This window comes from Cydia splendana, chromosome Z (assembly GCF_910591565.1).
Source record: "Cydia splendana chromosome Z, ilCydSple1.2, whole genome shotgun sequence".
NCBI lineage: Eukaryota > Metazoa > Arthropoda > Insecta > Lepidoptera > Tortricidae > Cydia > Cydia splendana.
The window spans coordinates 28,703,648-28,719,205 of record NC_085987.1 but is presented as its reverse complement, the minus strand read 5'-3'; the positions used below and the strand labels follow the sequence as shown (position 1 = coordinate 28,719,205).

The 15,558-nt window shown below is 36.3% G+C and overlaps 1 protein-coding gene across 1 annotated transcript in view; it reads left to right on the top strand.

The window, feature by feature from the left end:
* LOC134805333 (GRB10-interacting GYF protein 2-like) overlaps nucleotides 1–15,558 on the top strand; it is a 44,609-nt gene that overhangs the window by 12,436 nt on the left and 16,615 nt on the right. The window contains exons 10-14 of the mRNA XM_063778662.1: nucleotides 2,882–3,297; nucleotides 4,399–5,437; nucleotides 5,535–5,732; nucleotides 6,161–6,310; nucleotides 7,078–7,173. Coding sequence (XP_063634732.1) covers nucleotides 2,882–3,297; nucleotides 4,399–5,437; nucleotides 5,535–5,732; nucleotides 6,161–6,310; nucleotides 7,078–7,173 — 1,899 coding nt within the window. The remainder of the gene's footprint in view (nucleotides 1–2,881; nucleotides 3,298–4,398; nucleotides 5,438–5,534; nucleotides 5,733–6,160; nucleotides 6,311–7,077; nucleotides 7,174–15,558) is intronic.

Sequence of the window (15,558 nt, the reverse complement as noted above, 5' to 3'; positions counted from 1 at the left end):
GCTTATGCAGTTGCTTATGCGATACATAATGATCCTCTCAAATACAGGTCAGCCCTCTTGTCATTAGAAGCCTCCATAAGGCATCTTGCTAACTCATCAAGGCGACGCCCGCTAGGCCTGCTAACAACTACGGCCACACCAGGCCATAATAGTAAAGGTCTAATTATTTAATTATAATGTTTTGCCCGACTATGGCAGAATTTGCTATCTATGCGTGCATGTGTAGGTACTGTTTGCATGAAACTACTGAACTGATTTTGATAAATGAGGTGTCAATTTATTTGTGTTTTTAGCCCAGGTCACAAAAGCCAAAAACATTTTATTGACGATTTTAGTTTAGCTATAAAATCGATATACATCTACTTTTTCCATAAAAAGTGGTATTTCTTTGTTTCTAGCTCTTAAACCACACATTTTTTTGCAAAAAATGTTTACGTGAATAATAATAAATTTTTCTCAAAAATGGACGGCAAAGTCGACTTTGCCGTTTAAAAAATAGGTCGCGAAGCGCGTAGTTTATGGTCAGTCAAAAATTAAAAAGTTAAAAACATTGCAGTCTCGATTTTGGGACTGCAATGTTGCATACAAATTCCATTATTTGTCGAGTTCCAAACTTTTTAAAACTTGAAATGGCCATATCAAATTAAGGCACAGGCCCATTAAACAGCCAAACAGATGATTAGTACCGCGACTATTTAGCTGTCTCAAATAGGTTGATGTATTTTCGGCAGAAAAATACACTTCTATTTTTTTATTAAAAAAATAAAAAGGCGGCAAAGCTAATTTTTTCAATTGTTTCTACTTTTTTCTGTGAAAATATATACGTAAGAACGTTGCTTTTGTAAAATATTTCTATGATATTTATATTTCTTGCACCATTTTTGAGAAAAGCACTATATATGACTCGGCTGGAAGGCTACTTGCTGGCTTCGGATTCAATTAAACGGACTCCCAAGGTCGTCCGTTTAAAACGAATCCTCAGCCTGCAAGTAGCTACTTCCGAGCCTCGACAATAATGTACTATAATAACCTTTCATTACACGTGTATGTGTGACTCATGGTATAGCTATAATTTACATTTTACGAATTTCGGCAGTGATTATTTGTATGACGTCATTATTTGCTACTCATTGACAATAGAGATGGTCTCCCGGCAGTTTTAGAACCCAGGTCATATTGCTAATAACATACTAGAAGCTTACGCGGATTATCCTGAAAATGACCAATTTGGATTTTTTTTAACTTGAATGCATTTGTACTGCCAAATACCTATGTACATTTTGATGCATAATTTTCACATATTTGGTCCAATTTTGATTTTATTGATATCAGTGTATGGCTTCAGACGTCATCTTTAATTTTGTAGTAGGTACATTGCTTTAACGTCCGACTTTTGGTTTGGTTGTAAAAGCCAAATAACCGAATATTTTTTTACATCATTTTGATTTTCTTGTAAATGGCTTCTTAAACTGCTGTATATTTTGGTACACACTGTATAAATGAAATATAGCATATTTAATTGGCTTTCATTCAATACCCCACACGATTATGTGCCATGCATAGTTTGGGTGCAATATGCAATATTCGCAACGAGGCGGGAGTCATTTTGATGACGTCATTAAGCTGAAGTAGATGGCCGGCGCCGCTGTCTCCCGGCAGTTTTGGAGACCCAATGCCATGCCCAACAACATACTAAAAGTTAGTAGCGTTTTTCGAATCTGAACTATATTCCCTTAAAGCAGTGCACTACTCAGAAGTTAATAATTAGGGACCGAACGAGCCGCCTCGCGAGGAAATTGCCACGCGAAGCAGCTCGATCGGTGAAGACGTGCCTCGCGCGAGTCAATGCGGCCTATAGGCACGTCTAGACAGACAGCTGCTCCGCACGGCAATATCTTATACTTTTAATGTTTGGTATATTAATAGAGTCTGGCTACTGAAATATTACCCAAAGTTTTGGCGGGAAATTCAAAAAATCTTGGGCTGGTCCCACTGTGTGTAGTAGGAATTATAGTTTTGATACTGGAAAATATTTTTGATTTTCTGTGCATTCGTTAGGTACCTAAGGAAATAAGTTAAATATACGTTGACTGCACTCAAAGTCAGCTCACATTAATTTCTACCACTATGTAAAGCGGCGGTCGGCAACCTGCGGCCCGCGGGCCGCATGCGGCTCGTGAAACTGTCACTTGCGGCCTGCGAGCCTCTCGGGCTATGTAATATTGACAAACGACAATGTCTGATAAAGTCATAAATATCAACAAAGTGCGGCCCGCGTCAACTTACTCGTCGTTAACTACGCTACTAAAACTACACAAAAAAAGGTTGCCGACCGCTGATGTAAAGTATAGTCAACGACAAACACATATGATTACGTTGCAATGTTTTGATTTTATTGATATTTTCCAGAACTTCTAGTTTATCCGTTTTGTTACACGCTTGTCCTGTTTATGAGATTCGGGTATTAATAAATTCACATACTTAATCAAAGTTATAGGGAAATGTTAGAAGTTTAGAACTAGTACTTAAAGTATCAAAATATCAATAGAGCACCAACCTACTAAATTGTTTCCGACTTGTAAACATTGCAGTTTTTCGTTATAAAACGCTTCACGTCGACTTCGCACATTGTCGTAATTATTTACGAGCTTCAATAAAATAAATGCATTATAAACCGCGAACAATTTGAATGAATGACATAAATTGACAACAGACTTTTAACTTTTTTTTAAAGCATAGACAATTGGTGATGCAACAAGGAAATATCTGTCAACAAAATTTGGCTAGCCAGACTCTATTATTAATATCATAATTAACTATGACGCCTTTACACATAAGTCGGATCAAAATACATAAAAAAGTGAATTGGTTTAATTTTCAGCAAGTAAGTGTTACAGCGACAGAAGATAGTGGCAACACCAGTTCAAGCTCAAAACAAAGCAGTACTAGTAAAGAAGAAAGTAACATGGCTCAAGATGCACAGGAAAACCAAGTGACCTCACCAGATTCGTCTGATAGTGGCCAGACCGAAAATAATTATACTAAAAGTAATGCCTACAGGCCCAAGTTTTCAGAAAACAAAACTTTTGATGCACTAATGAGATCCGATATAAACATGGACGAAGCGAGTGACGAGAGGGGGAACTTTCAGTCGGTGACTATCAAACCTAACAATAGTTTGCGCCAGAAACATCAAAATATTGTGGCATCAGTAGCAGATAACCCAACTCATCAAGTTCGGAAAGCGGGTATACTCCCAGGAATGCAAGACGTAACAGCCGGTCAAATGCCTGATAAGTATGTGTCATTTTTTTTTCGTAGGTACTGATTAGTAGGTATCGTCTTGGGTCGTCCCATTTTTCGTCAAGTTCTTAAATTAGTCCTATTCTGCTTTCGTCACTCATTCTACATTGAAATCCACCGACGATTGTGACGTTTAGTAGACAATACAGTTCCACATGGCGTGCTTTAACATAACATCCTTTTTCACTTCTCATGCTCAAAAAGTGCACCTTTTATGTCGTGCGTAGACGACATAAAATCGCATTTTATGCTCTAGAGCATAAAAGTAAAATTTTCTTCTAAGACTAAGGTAATCGGTCTCAACAGCCAAACAGTTAAAACATATTGCACAATTTTACTGAGCAATAAAATTATGTAGATGACAAAACTTGTTATATTATTTTATTTTTGCTACAATTTATTAGGAATCCGTATTTTCTGTCATTAAATTTAGTAAATCACATAAAATAGGAGTCGATTATCGGTCAAAAATGCTCCGAAATGTTTGACTTGGCAGAAAACCAAGCGTCTGAAATGTAAAAAAATTAAAAAAAAAATTAAAAAGTTAGCTGGCGGGATTTGGTTATGTATTATGTTCTTTCGCTTTACGACAATTTCGTGGTGTAAATTGCCGTGAAAATGTGTTTTATTTTCCTCGCAATCGAAGTGAAAAGCAGAGTGTACAACAAGGGCATAAATGTCCATTTTTACCCTCGTCTACTATTTTGGTCTTCGCTTCGCTCAGATCAAAAAATTGCCTCGGGTAAAAATGGGTCACTTTATGCCCTTGTTGTACAATCTACTATTGACACTGTTCTTTTCTATAATGTATTAAATAATATATTTTATGACTTAATTATTGATCTTTCTATAGGTATGCATGTATTTTAACATTTAAGTGGTTATGTATGACACTGGCGCCGCAACCAGATACCGCGCATGGATAGTGGAGCTCTACAACATTTGAAAGATACATGTTTCAAATTTCAAGGTTCTATATTTTTCAGGTTTAGACTGTGTATTGTCTGTCAGCCAGTATCAATATAACGCGACTGTTTTATATATTTATTCAGATTTACCATTAGATCAGTCAATAATGTGTACATCTTGTTTTAGGGAACACTCAAAATTTGCCGGAAAATCGCCCGAGGATGCTCTTGTTGATGATATGTTTGAAATTACATTGGATGATAAAGATCTTCTTACTAAACTGAATGTATTGAATACGGGAATGTCAAACAAGGTCTCTATGGGCAACTCGGCGACTCCAGTGTCTAACCCCGCTATGCAAAACCGAGCTGTAAGTCCCAGCCCTCAAAACCAAGGCAGTGTGTTGCATAAACCTAACCTATCTATGGCAGGAATACCCGGGATGCATTCAAATACAATGCACTCATTAGGAATGCAGAGTTCTGCTACTAAAGCACCAGGCTTGCAGTCTCCGGGAATGCACCCGCATGGGCTGCTGACATCCAGCGTGCACCCAGGAATTCAGGCCCACGGTTTGCCATCTCCTGGTGCACAGCCATCTGGAATACCGTCGCCTTCCATACAAAACTCAGGTTTACAAACATTAGGGCTGCAGACATCTGGGCAAAAGAATGCGGGTATGCAGTCACCGGGAATGCAGAATTCCACCTTACAGACACTTGGATTGCAAACGTCGGGCCCGAAGAACCCTGGAATGCCTTCGCCTGGAATGCAGACTCAAGGACTTCAGACACCCGGTATGCCATCACACGCAATGCAATTGCCTGGCATGCAAGCTCCAGGCATGCAGGGTATTAGTATGCAGTCATTAGGAATACAGTCGACTGCTTTGCAGCCTGGTGGTCTACAGAACACGGGCAACCAAACATCTTCAATGCATAACATAGGAATTTCCAATACAGCACTTAATTCTGCAATGAGACTACAGGGTCCCAGATTGTTAGAGCAAGGGCCAGCGAATAATTCTATGGGTATCCCTCATCAACGAATGTCACCTCCGCCCTTACTCCTTAACCCTACCATGGCCAACTCTGCCATGAGTGCAACCGGTATGCATCAAGGTTCTACAGGGCTGGCAGGGTTTCAAAATTCGTCAGCTATTCAAGGGATGCCGAATACTAGTAGTTCTCTCTTTGGACTTGGACAAAATCCTAATAATGCCCAGGTAATAAATAAATAAGTTCTTGGAAATAAGTTCTTTATTTCCAATATATTCAATAATTATTATAAAATATGCGTTATATATTTATAATGGATTTCAGATGCCACCATCTTCTGATATACAAATGCCAAACCACGCGCAAAATAACATGTTCCCTATTCATGGACTAGGACATTCAGGGTCTCAGGCGCCATTTAATTCTTTATATGGCAATATGAATATGATGCGGCAGTCACCTCCACACAATACACCGAACTCCCAGAGTTTAGCTGATCATTGGTATTACGAAGATCCTAAGGTAATGATCGTGATATATACTATTTTGGAACGGCCATATTTTTGGCTTTGTGAAGGCAATGAATGATATGTGGAATGCGATAGCACCGGTCTACATGTCGTAGGCCGATCGTACGATCAGGCAGATCGTAATATTCCTGTGTAATGTTTTGACGATAGTCACATCAAACCAATATATAGGTAGGATAGGTTCGTTAGGTTGCTTCAGATGCCCGAAGGGCAAACTACCCAGAAATAGGAGCCCCGTAGCGGGGCTCCGTCGACTCAGGGAAGGAGTCAAAGGTTTTCACGTTTCACAATATGCCTAGGAATTTCACGATATGCCTGATCTTACGATCGGCCGCCGACATACATACCATTTATTATGTCATTTTCTATTTTGAAAGGCTACCACGATATAAATCTTTAACTAGTAATATTTTCTTGCAGAAAACTGTACAAGGACCTTTTTCTTCTAAAGACATGTACAACTGGTACAGAGCAGGATTCTTTACCCCTAGTTTGATGGTGAGACGCGCATGTGACGCCCATATGCGTCCCTTAGGTTCTTATGGGTCTGTTGTACCTTTTGGCCCGGTGGTACGTATGGAATTCCTATTCGTTTGTATTTTTTATGTGGGTGAATCAACTTCTTAGTGTCACTTCTTGCCATTTAGTATTACATTCTCCAAAATAACTTAAACCCTGACTTTATGGTATTTAGATTTACCTAACCGGCATTTTTTGAAAGCTTGCTTATAATTAGAAAAAAGGTAAATAATCTTGACGTATCTTTTTATTAAAAAACGCTTTGAAAAAATAGTTAATATGAATTACTTTTGAAAACAAAATAATGTACATGATCCTGTAAGCTATAGCAAAAATGTAATAATTAAGTATTTGCTGAGGCTTATTTATCAAAACTGTTTTTCAATAAAATGACACGTCAATATTTTTTACCCTTTTTCTAATGCTAAAAAACGAAGTACATATAGTAGAAAGTGATACTTAATAATAAAACATTTCTTCACACAAACTGTACTAATATTGTCCCTAGGACAACGGCACAGAATGACAAACGTAAAAAAGTTTATCCACCCAATTACAATTACATATTTAAATTTTTATGTCCCACTAAATCAGCCATAAACACAAATTTCTTGCACGTATCATATCAAAAATAACGCAGGTACTGTTCTTAGAACTTGTATACTATAATAATGTTCCTTCTAGATTTTTAGGTAAAAACCCAAATTTTGTCTCCGAGAGAATTTGTCCTGCCGCAAATTTCTACTCCAATTTCTTCAAAATCCATATTTGTACTCTTCTGTAGTGTATTTCAGACTTTTTGTTTCGTCATTTTATAGGACATGGCTTCTTTCTCAATGAGCAGTGGCTTCGGAATGCGCAACCAGGGACCACACGATTCTATGATGAACTCTCAGCCCGCTCTAGGATTAGATGTAAGTATTCAATAGTATTCGGAATAAAAACCGGGCAAGTGCGAGTCGGACTCGCGCACGAAGGGTTCCGTACCATAATGCAAAAAACGGCAAAAAAAAAACGGTCACCCATCCAAGTACTGACCCCGCCCGACGTTGCTTAACTTCGGTCAAAAATCACGGTTGTTGTATGGGAGCCCCACTTAAATCTTTATTTTATTCTGTTTTTAGTATTTGTTGTTATAGCGGCAACAGAAATACATCATCTGTGAAAATTTCAACTGTCTAGCTATCACGGTTCGTGAGATACAGCCTGGTGACAGACGGACGGACGGACGGACAGACGGACGGACGGACGGACAGCGGAGTCTTAGTAATAGGGTCCCGTTTTACCCTTTGGGTACGGAACCCTAATAGTACATTATTTATAATTCCGAACAGTATTGTATTTGTAGGTATAAAGTGTATAGTGCCAATAATTCTCGTCCCGAGCTTTCTATGCCACCATTAATTAACAAGTTCTTACTATGTAATTACCCGATTTTTTAGTTTAATAATTTGTGATCCCGACTCACACTTGTCTTTGCTCCTTATAAATATAAGTAGTAGGCAACTACTAACTAAACTGTATAAAGTTAAAAGTTAAAATTTATGATACCATAGTCAGTACCGACGTAGGTAAGTCGCGATATGCAGACCAAACTGAAACCTCAAATAAATGTTATATAGTTATATCTCAGCCGTAATTAATTGCATCTGTCATTTCAATATAATATGGTAGATATATAGATAAATCATTTATTGCCACAACAAAGGTTATAAATTACAATTGGTTTTACACTCTTAAGCTACACTTAACCTAGACAATATAATTATGTATAAATAAGCTCAATTACATCTACGTGAGTTATGTGACAATAGGACAGTCTCAGCTAATGTGCTGGAAGCCCCGCCATTACGGCGTGGTTTCAGCGCTGGTTTTCAGCCTGCCCGAAATTGAGGCGGTGACACAAGGCGACTGCTAGTACTAACTTATAATAATATTATTATTATATTTTATTTATTTATTTAATTTAATAGGATTAAAAAAATACTTAACCGAAACAAAAAGTACAGAGCAAATTTAAACAAAGGAGAATAATAAGTAGGTAATTATTTATGGACATTACTACATAATTAATAAGGTTTATATAGTACACTGAATATGGAGTATTAAAGTCAATTTGCCTTTTAAGCAGCACGGTTTTCAATTTATCTTTAAACGAAATAAAATAATAATATGTTTAGGTGTCGATTGGTGTTTGTCGATAAACGGTTGCCATCTTGGCAAGGCTCATTGTTGAGCTAACCATTCTCATTTTATTTAAATATTTAATGCCATTCTCATTAGTCTCTTGTTTTAATGCAATAATATTTAGGATATCGAAGATTCAGGATTCAAGACAAACAAAAAATTAATGACAAATTCAAGACTATGAACTCTAAGTTCCAAGAATAACAAATTCACTGCCAAGAACACCCATGTGTGTTCATTTTGTACTTACTGGAAATGGGGCGCACGGCACCGAAAGTGTTAACGTAAGGTGCAGGGGGGCAATTTAGCCTGCGGGGTAATTTAAACTAATCGAAATATCTTCCATGTTTTACATTCTTAACTAGAGTCACACATAAAACATCTTTTTCGCTATCTAGACATATATGGCACTCTAGTTAATAGTCTAGTCTAGTCTAAATTGTCCCCCTGCACCATAGGTAATTAATGCCAAACATTTTTTTTTGTTTTTAACATACATATACTTAACATAATAATCTTATTTTCTGGTTAAAGGAAATACCTCGCTGTTAAATTTTTTTTTATACAGATATTATTTCTGCAGCTTAATAGTGCATTTACTTTATTAAATATTGCTACATGAGTATACGTGTCACATGAACGTCATTCGCGAAAGGACACAGTCTGTGAGTGAGTCGGCCGCGACTTTGTCGGATACACGGGAACGGACGCCTACTTGCCATCCCCATGACATCATACTCCGTGGACGTAGGGGTGTACGCTGGTTTGGGGGATACTGAAGTCGATTCGATAGATATAGTATATATATATACTAAGTTTTATATACATATTCTATTTGTTAGGTATACCTAACAATACAGTCAGCAGCAGAAGTTGCTACGCGGGCGAGGTGTTAAAAATTACCTTGACAAGCTCTTATTCTCTTAACAATAAAGTCGCATCAAGATCATTTTGAATACCTGGCTGGCTTAGCAACTTCTGCTGCTGACTGTACACCTAAATAAACAAAATTCAAACTGGGTTATGCCTCTAATAACAGTTTGACTTGATACAATTTTATACACACATACTCGTACATACTGATATTACTGATCATATAATATATTTATGGCATTTCCACGCAGGGTAACTAGTTGCCATAACTGTACCTAGGTACAGTCGCCATCAGATATATCGGAACGGCCGAGGTGCTCAATAATATCTGAACACGCACCCTATCGCCTTGACAATAGGGATGCAGGATGTTGACATGAATCGCGAATATATAACATGTTATGTTTTTACCACAGCAGGGAATATTAGAATGCTGAAAATCATATTTTACAAGCAAGTGTAAATATGCGTAGTAAATTAATTAAAAATAATCAATAGTATTTAAAATAATGCCCAGTATCACGTGACTGCAAACGCCCATAGGAGCGCGTGACGTCATGGCCTAAGAAACACCACAGACAAGTCGTCAAATCTGGCCGTAATCCACACGACACCACCAAAGAGTTTGGATGTTCAAAAACTGTATTTTTTATTTCGTTATTAGACATTTATAACGTACAAAAAATATTATTACATGATATAAAGTACATATATATTTATTTGATTTAAATAAATAAAATGTTATATAATACGATATTTCACTAAAATCTTTTTAATAATATGGCCGAATGGAACTATCATTGCCACGTTGGCTGTCAGAAATAAAAAGAATTAAAATTTAAAAAGTTATATCTGCGCCCGCTATTTGCACTCAACATTTTATCAAAATAATTCATCTTAAATTGTAACTGTAAGTGTTTATGTGTGAAATCAGTTAATGTGATACATTTTTGAAATGTCATTTATCACTGCTGAACGTAATATGTACATTATACATATAGTGCGCAATTAACAATAAAATTTAAGTCACAATTCGTAACTGCAACGCAAAGTGTCATATAACAAATATTTGTTTTATACTCTAGGGGTCTTGGTTGTTGTTCTTTTACACATAGGCACTGCATAAGCCATGTAAAACTTGTTATTCATTATTTTAGCTCATATATTTACGTAATACTTATCTTTTAGAAAGAGAGATAAATTAAATATTACAGCTTTTGATCTACGCTAGGACTGACATTTTGGCAGCAGATTGTTTATTTATGCGTTCGTGACGTCATCAAGATCACGTGACAGCTTGGAGCGTTTAGGCTCGAACTTTAAACACTAACAATCTTGATGTGTCTTTTAATTGAAAAACACATTTTAAAAATAAGTTGGGGCAAATATGTAACAATCAGACCCCGTTATCAGTGGTGAAATTTTATTGAAATGCAAAGGGTTGGCACTCACTCCCCCACCGTGCGGGTAAAATTCCGCAAGCTATTGGGTAAAAGTACGCATGTGGGGTAATTCAATCAATCAATCAATCAATCAAAGCATTTATTTTCAGGCTACTAAGGCCCATAGATACATACCTTACAAACTAACATATATACAGGGTGGAAAGGCACGACGATCCTTTGCGGAAATGGGAGATAGTTTAACCTAAGCTCTATATTTTCTCCATAGAAACTATGTTAATATAGGCAACCGTTTCTAAATTATGGCCTTTTAAACATCCATGCAAAGAACTACTTTGTTCTAACCCTAACAGGTGACAGGGTCAATGAACTTACTTGTAAACAATCAGTATACGACAGGAAATTATGCTAATTTGTTGCAATCTAACCATTTTTAGGTCTGCTTACAACACGGTAAGAATCGTTGCAGGATTTTCGCTTTCTTAGTGGTCCACTTGTTCAATACTTGAATGAAGTAGTTATGTTATTCCTTAATATTAATAATACTAACCACAACATTGTTTACAACGACAGTTCAAATGGTGACATTGACAACCACTCAAAAGTACGCAATCGTCTTATAAATATCTCTGGTTTCCTTGACTGATAAAAAGGTTTTAGTTTCATAACACGTTTCACAAAATTATTTTCGAATAATTGGAAACTATCTAAAATAATAAAAAATTACAAGTAGGTTGTGTTAGATGCACCAAATGAACTTACAAAAATGAAATACTAAGAATAAATACTTCTTAAATACCTAACTAACAAACCTTCTTGCGTGGTAGGAAATAGACAAGACGTCTGATGTTTGAAATTAAATTTTCATTGAACTTTACTTATTTAATGTCATATTCTTCAAATAAAAATGCCGTTTGGCTATTTAAATTTGTGGGGCTGTGTAAAAGATATGGTGTACCAAACGGAATGTGAAACTGCGGACGAATGAGACAAAGGCTAATTGGTGCTTTCTGCGGAGGACAATCTGCGGAGGAAAAATGACGAAGAGCATACACTATCGCATGTGCATCGACATACTCGGGCACGGGCTGCGGCGGAGGTACATTTGAATACCGTATGTGAAGAGAAAATAGTGTTAAATATTGGCAAAAAGTAATTATCTAAGAAAGTAATAAAATTGTTTGTAATATTTTTGCATTCATTTGATTTATTTGACATTTATGCGTCATTCATACATCATTGCGATTCTGTCAACTATCGGAAAAAAGTGTAAAGTACGGAGCTTTCCCGACGGAGATCCTTAATCTATAGCCGTGATGTGCACATGCTATAGGGTTGTCACCACAGTTAAAAAGTAGTGAATTTGCTATTTTTATTTTTTACTCAATTAACGATTCTTACCATTACCAATCGTCTCTGTATCACTTAAACGACCTAATACTTCCGGGAAGGATCGTCGTGCCTTTCCACCCTGTATACAATAATAAAAAACTTAAATACTAAAAAATCATTTTCGTGACGCAGTTTGCAATTGTTTGTAATTGTTTGCATCAAGAAAATTTCAATGGAATTGTCAATAAAATAATGTTTAACGAATATTTATGAAATTGTCTGATCAATATCCACGTACTAATTTAAGAATATTAAATAACTATTAATATTTTACTAAAGATATTGAATAGTGCTTGATTATATATAAATGAACTATAGAAGTCATAATTATACATCAATAATGCGACGTGTGTCGCTTTGCGTCCGCAGCTCACGTGGTTCCAAAATATTGATCAGACAACTTCGTAAATATTCGTTAAACTTTATTTTATTGTCAATTCCATTGAATTTTTTTTGATGTGAAAAATTACCCCACATGCGTACTTTTACCCAATAGCTTGCGGAATTTTACCCGTACGGCGGGGGAGTGAGTGCCAACCCTAGCATTTCAATAAATTTTCACCACTGATAACGTGGTCTGGTAACTATTATGAATCTAATACGATCATTTATCATTTTATATTCTTCTGCTTTCATAAGTAATAGTTACTGATTTAAAAAAAGAGTTTTCCAATTAAAAGACATCTCAAGATCGCTTACCTTCTTTAAAGTTCTTTCTAATGCTAAAAAAAAACGAACTATAATGAAGCTCTATTTTGTATTTAAAATGAATTAATAAAAATGTTAATATTTTTTTTTGTAATCATTACGTGTCTATCTATAAAATGAATACAGTTCTAAAAAATTGTCAACATCCTTATAGAGACGTGCTCAGATATTTGTGAACCTTGGCCTCTAAGGTATATCTGATGACGACTGTACACGATTTCACAAAAATGAAAATTTACGAAAAAATGAAGTTTTATTATTTTATTGTTATTATTTGTTTATCGAGGGAATTACTATTACCTTCATACTCACTGTTCTGCGTAGGGATAAGAGATTATGGAAGCACACTTAACAGATGTAAGTGCCTTGATTTTAGGTTATATCAGACGTGAATGTGGGAGATAACTCGATGGATAATCTTCAATTTGGCACTGTCAGTCTAGTTAGGAACCAATCTTTTGGCCAACAGCAAATGGTAAATTATATTGCTTACTAAATGTTGGTAAATGCGATTCTAGAAAGCTTACTATTATGAGTGCCTTTAAGTGGTTTTAGTTGCGAATTGTATTATATTATTTTTATAGAAATAATAGGTATAGATATGGTTAACAATAGTACGTTGATGACATGCTCGCGACCACAATAGGGTATTTGATATTTTTTTATGAATGGCAGCAATTAGGGATGTAACGATACCGATACCGATATATCGGCCGATATATCGGCATCGCCGATTTAAATCCAGCCGATACCACAGTATGAAAAGCATGCGAAACGAACGACGCTGCTAATAGACCGGGAGACAGTGACACATTTTACTGGGTCATTTGTACCAGTATGGCGGTTCGTCAGGGGTCTAAGTACGTAATGAAGGAAAGAAAAATGATGGTCATAGCGCTGGTACCGGCGGCCCAATCGCGTGGGCGTTAGTCGAACGTGTCGGATAAAATACGAGTGTCGAACGATTTGTTCCACAAAAATCCTCGTATTTTCCGATAGTCCATAAAAAAGAAGTAGGCGGTAGCGTAATGCCATACTACTCCGGTGTGACTTACAGCCCGCCATACTGAGGCGAACACAGTAATAAAAAAAAAACAATTCAATCATTTGTGCCAAGCTAATTTTAGCACAGGTGATCATCGTCGAGCAGCCATTCATGGACATCACCATGCCATACTTTTCGGATGGTTCCAAATGTCCGCCGCAAGGGAGTTAATTTTTTTTTTGCTTAACGATTTGTACCATCTTGAAATTTTTTTTCAACACTTTCTGTGTGATCATAAATGGAAATCTCATAATGCCATACCTGTAGGAGGTGGCAAATGTGTACAATATTTTTATTTTATTTCAAGTATGGTGCCCCTTTTTCCCCCTATTAGAAGTATGGCAAATATAATAATGGTCACATTGCATCATATAATTTCCAAAAATCCAAATGCCATACTGGTACAAATCGTCAAAATTTTTTTTTCTTTTTTAAGTCTTGGCTTAAGTCTCACAGTCGTCCGCCCCGTAGTTATAATCTGGAATAATTTTTTTTAGGTATAATTGTATCCAAACACAGAATATGATGATGCTGTAAAAAATTATTTTACGTATTGTATAGTCGTATTTTTGAAACTTGTCGATTAAATAAGTTTTTCAAGTATGGCAGCACTTTTTCCCCCTACTATAAGTATGGCAATTATAATAACGGTCACATTTTATCAAATACTTTCCAAAAATTTAAATGCAATACTGGTACAAATCGTTTACAAAAAAAAAATATTAACTCCCTTGCGGCGGTATGGCGGCCATTTGGAACCGTCCGAAGAGTATGGCATGGTGATGTCCATGAATGGCTGCTCGACGATTATCACCTGTGCAAAAATTAGCTTGGCACAAATGGTTGAATTGTTTTTTTTTTAATGAATGTGTTCGCCTCAGTATGGCGGGCTGTAAGTCACACCGGAGAAGTATGGCATTACGCTACCGCCTACTTCTTTTTTATGGACTATCGGAAAATACGAGGATTTTTGTGGAACAAATCGTTCGACACTCGTATTTTATCCGACACGTTCGAGTAACGCCCACGCGATTGGGCCGCCGGTACCAGCGCTATGACCATCATTTTTCTTTCCTTCATTACGTACTTAGACCCCTGACGAACCGCCATACTGGTACAAATGACCCAGTAAAATGTGTCAGTCTCCCGGTCTATAATAATTTCTATAAACTTTGTTTCCTTAGCAAAAATCTACCTAGAAAGTGTACTATAATTACTGATTTGATTTACTTTTGCTTTCAGTTACCTAAATAAATGTTTTCTTTGATTTTGATTTAGCATTTTTTGTTATTTTTTTTTAGTTTTTCACACTTCATAAAATCGAGTGTCTGTTATACATATGTATGTTTTATGCATATTAAGTATATAGTTCCTTATTTATTTGATTTATTAACTAACTATATATCCATTCCATTGATATCAGTATCTGTATCGGTATCGCCGATAATTTTCTTCAAAAATCGGTATCGGTATCGGTATCGTATCGGCAAAGTCATGTATCGTTACATCCCTAGTAGCAATCAATCAGGTTTGTTTTTAAGATCAAATGTCTGTATGGGACCCATTGTCTTAAAACAATACAAAAGTCACAAATGGCACCCGCACTTTACTCACGAAACGCTTCTAACAAAATGGCAATACATCATGACGTCACGATGTGACGTTAGAGTCCGTTTTTATGTATGGAAAAC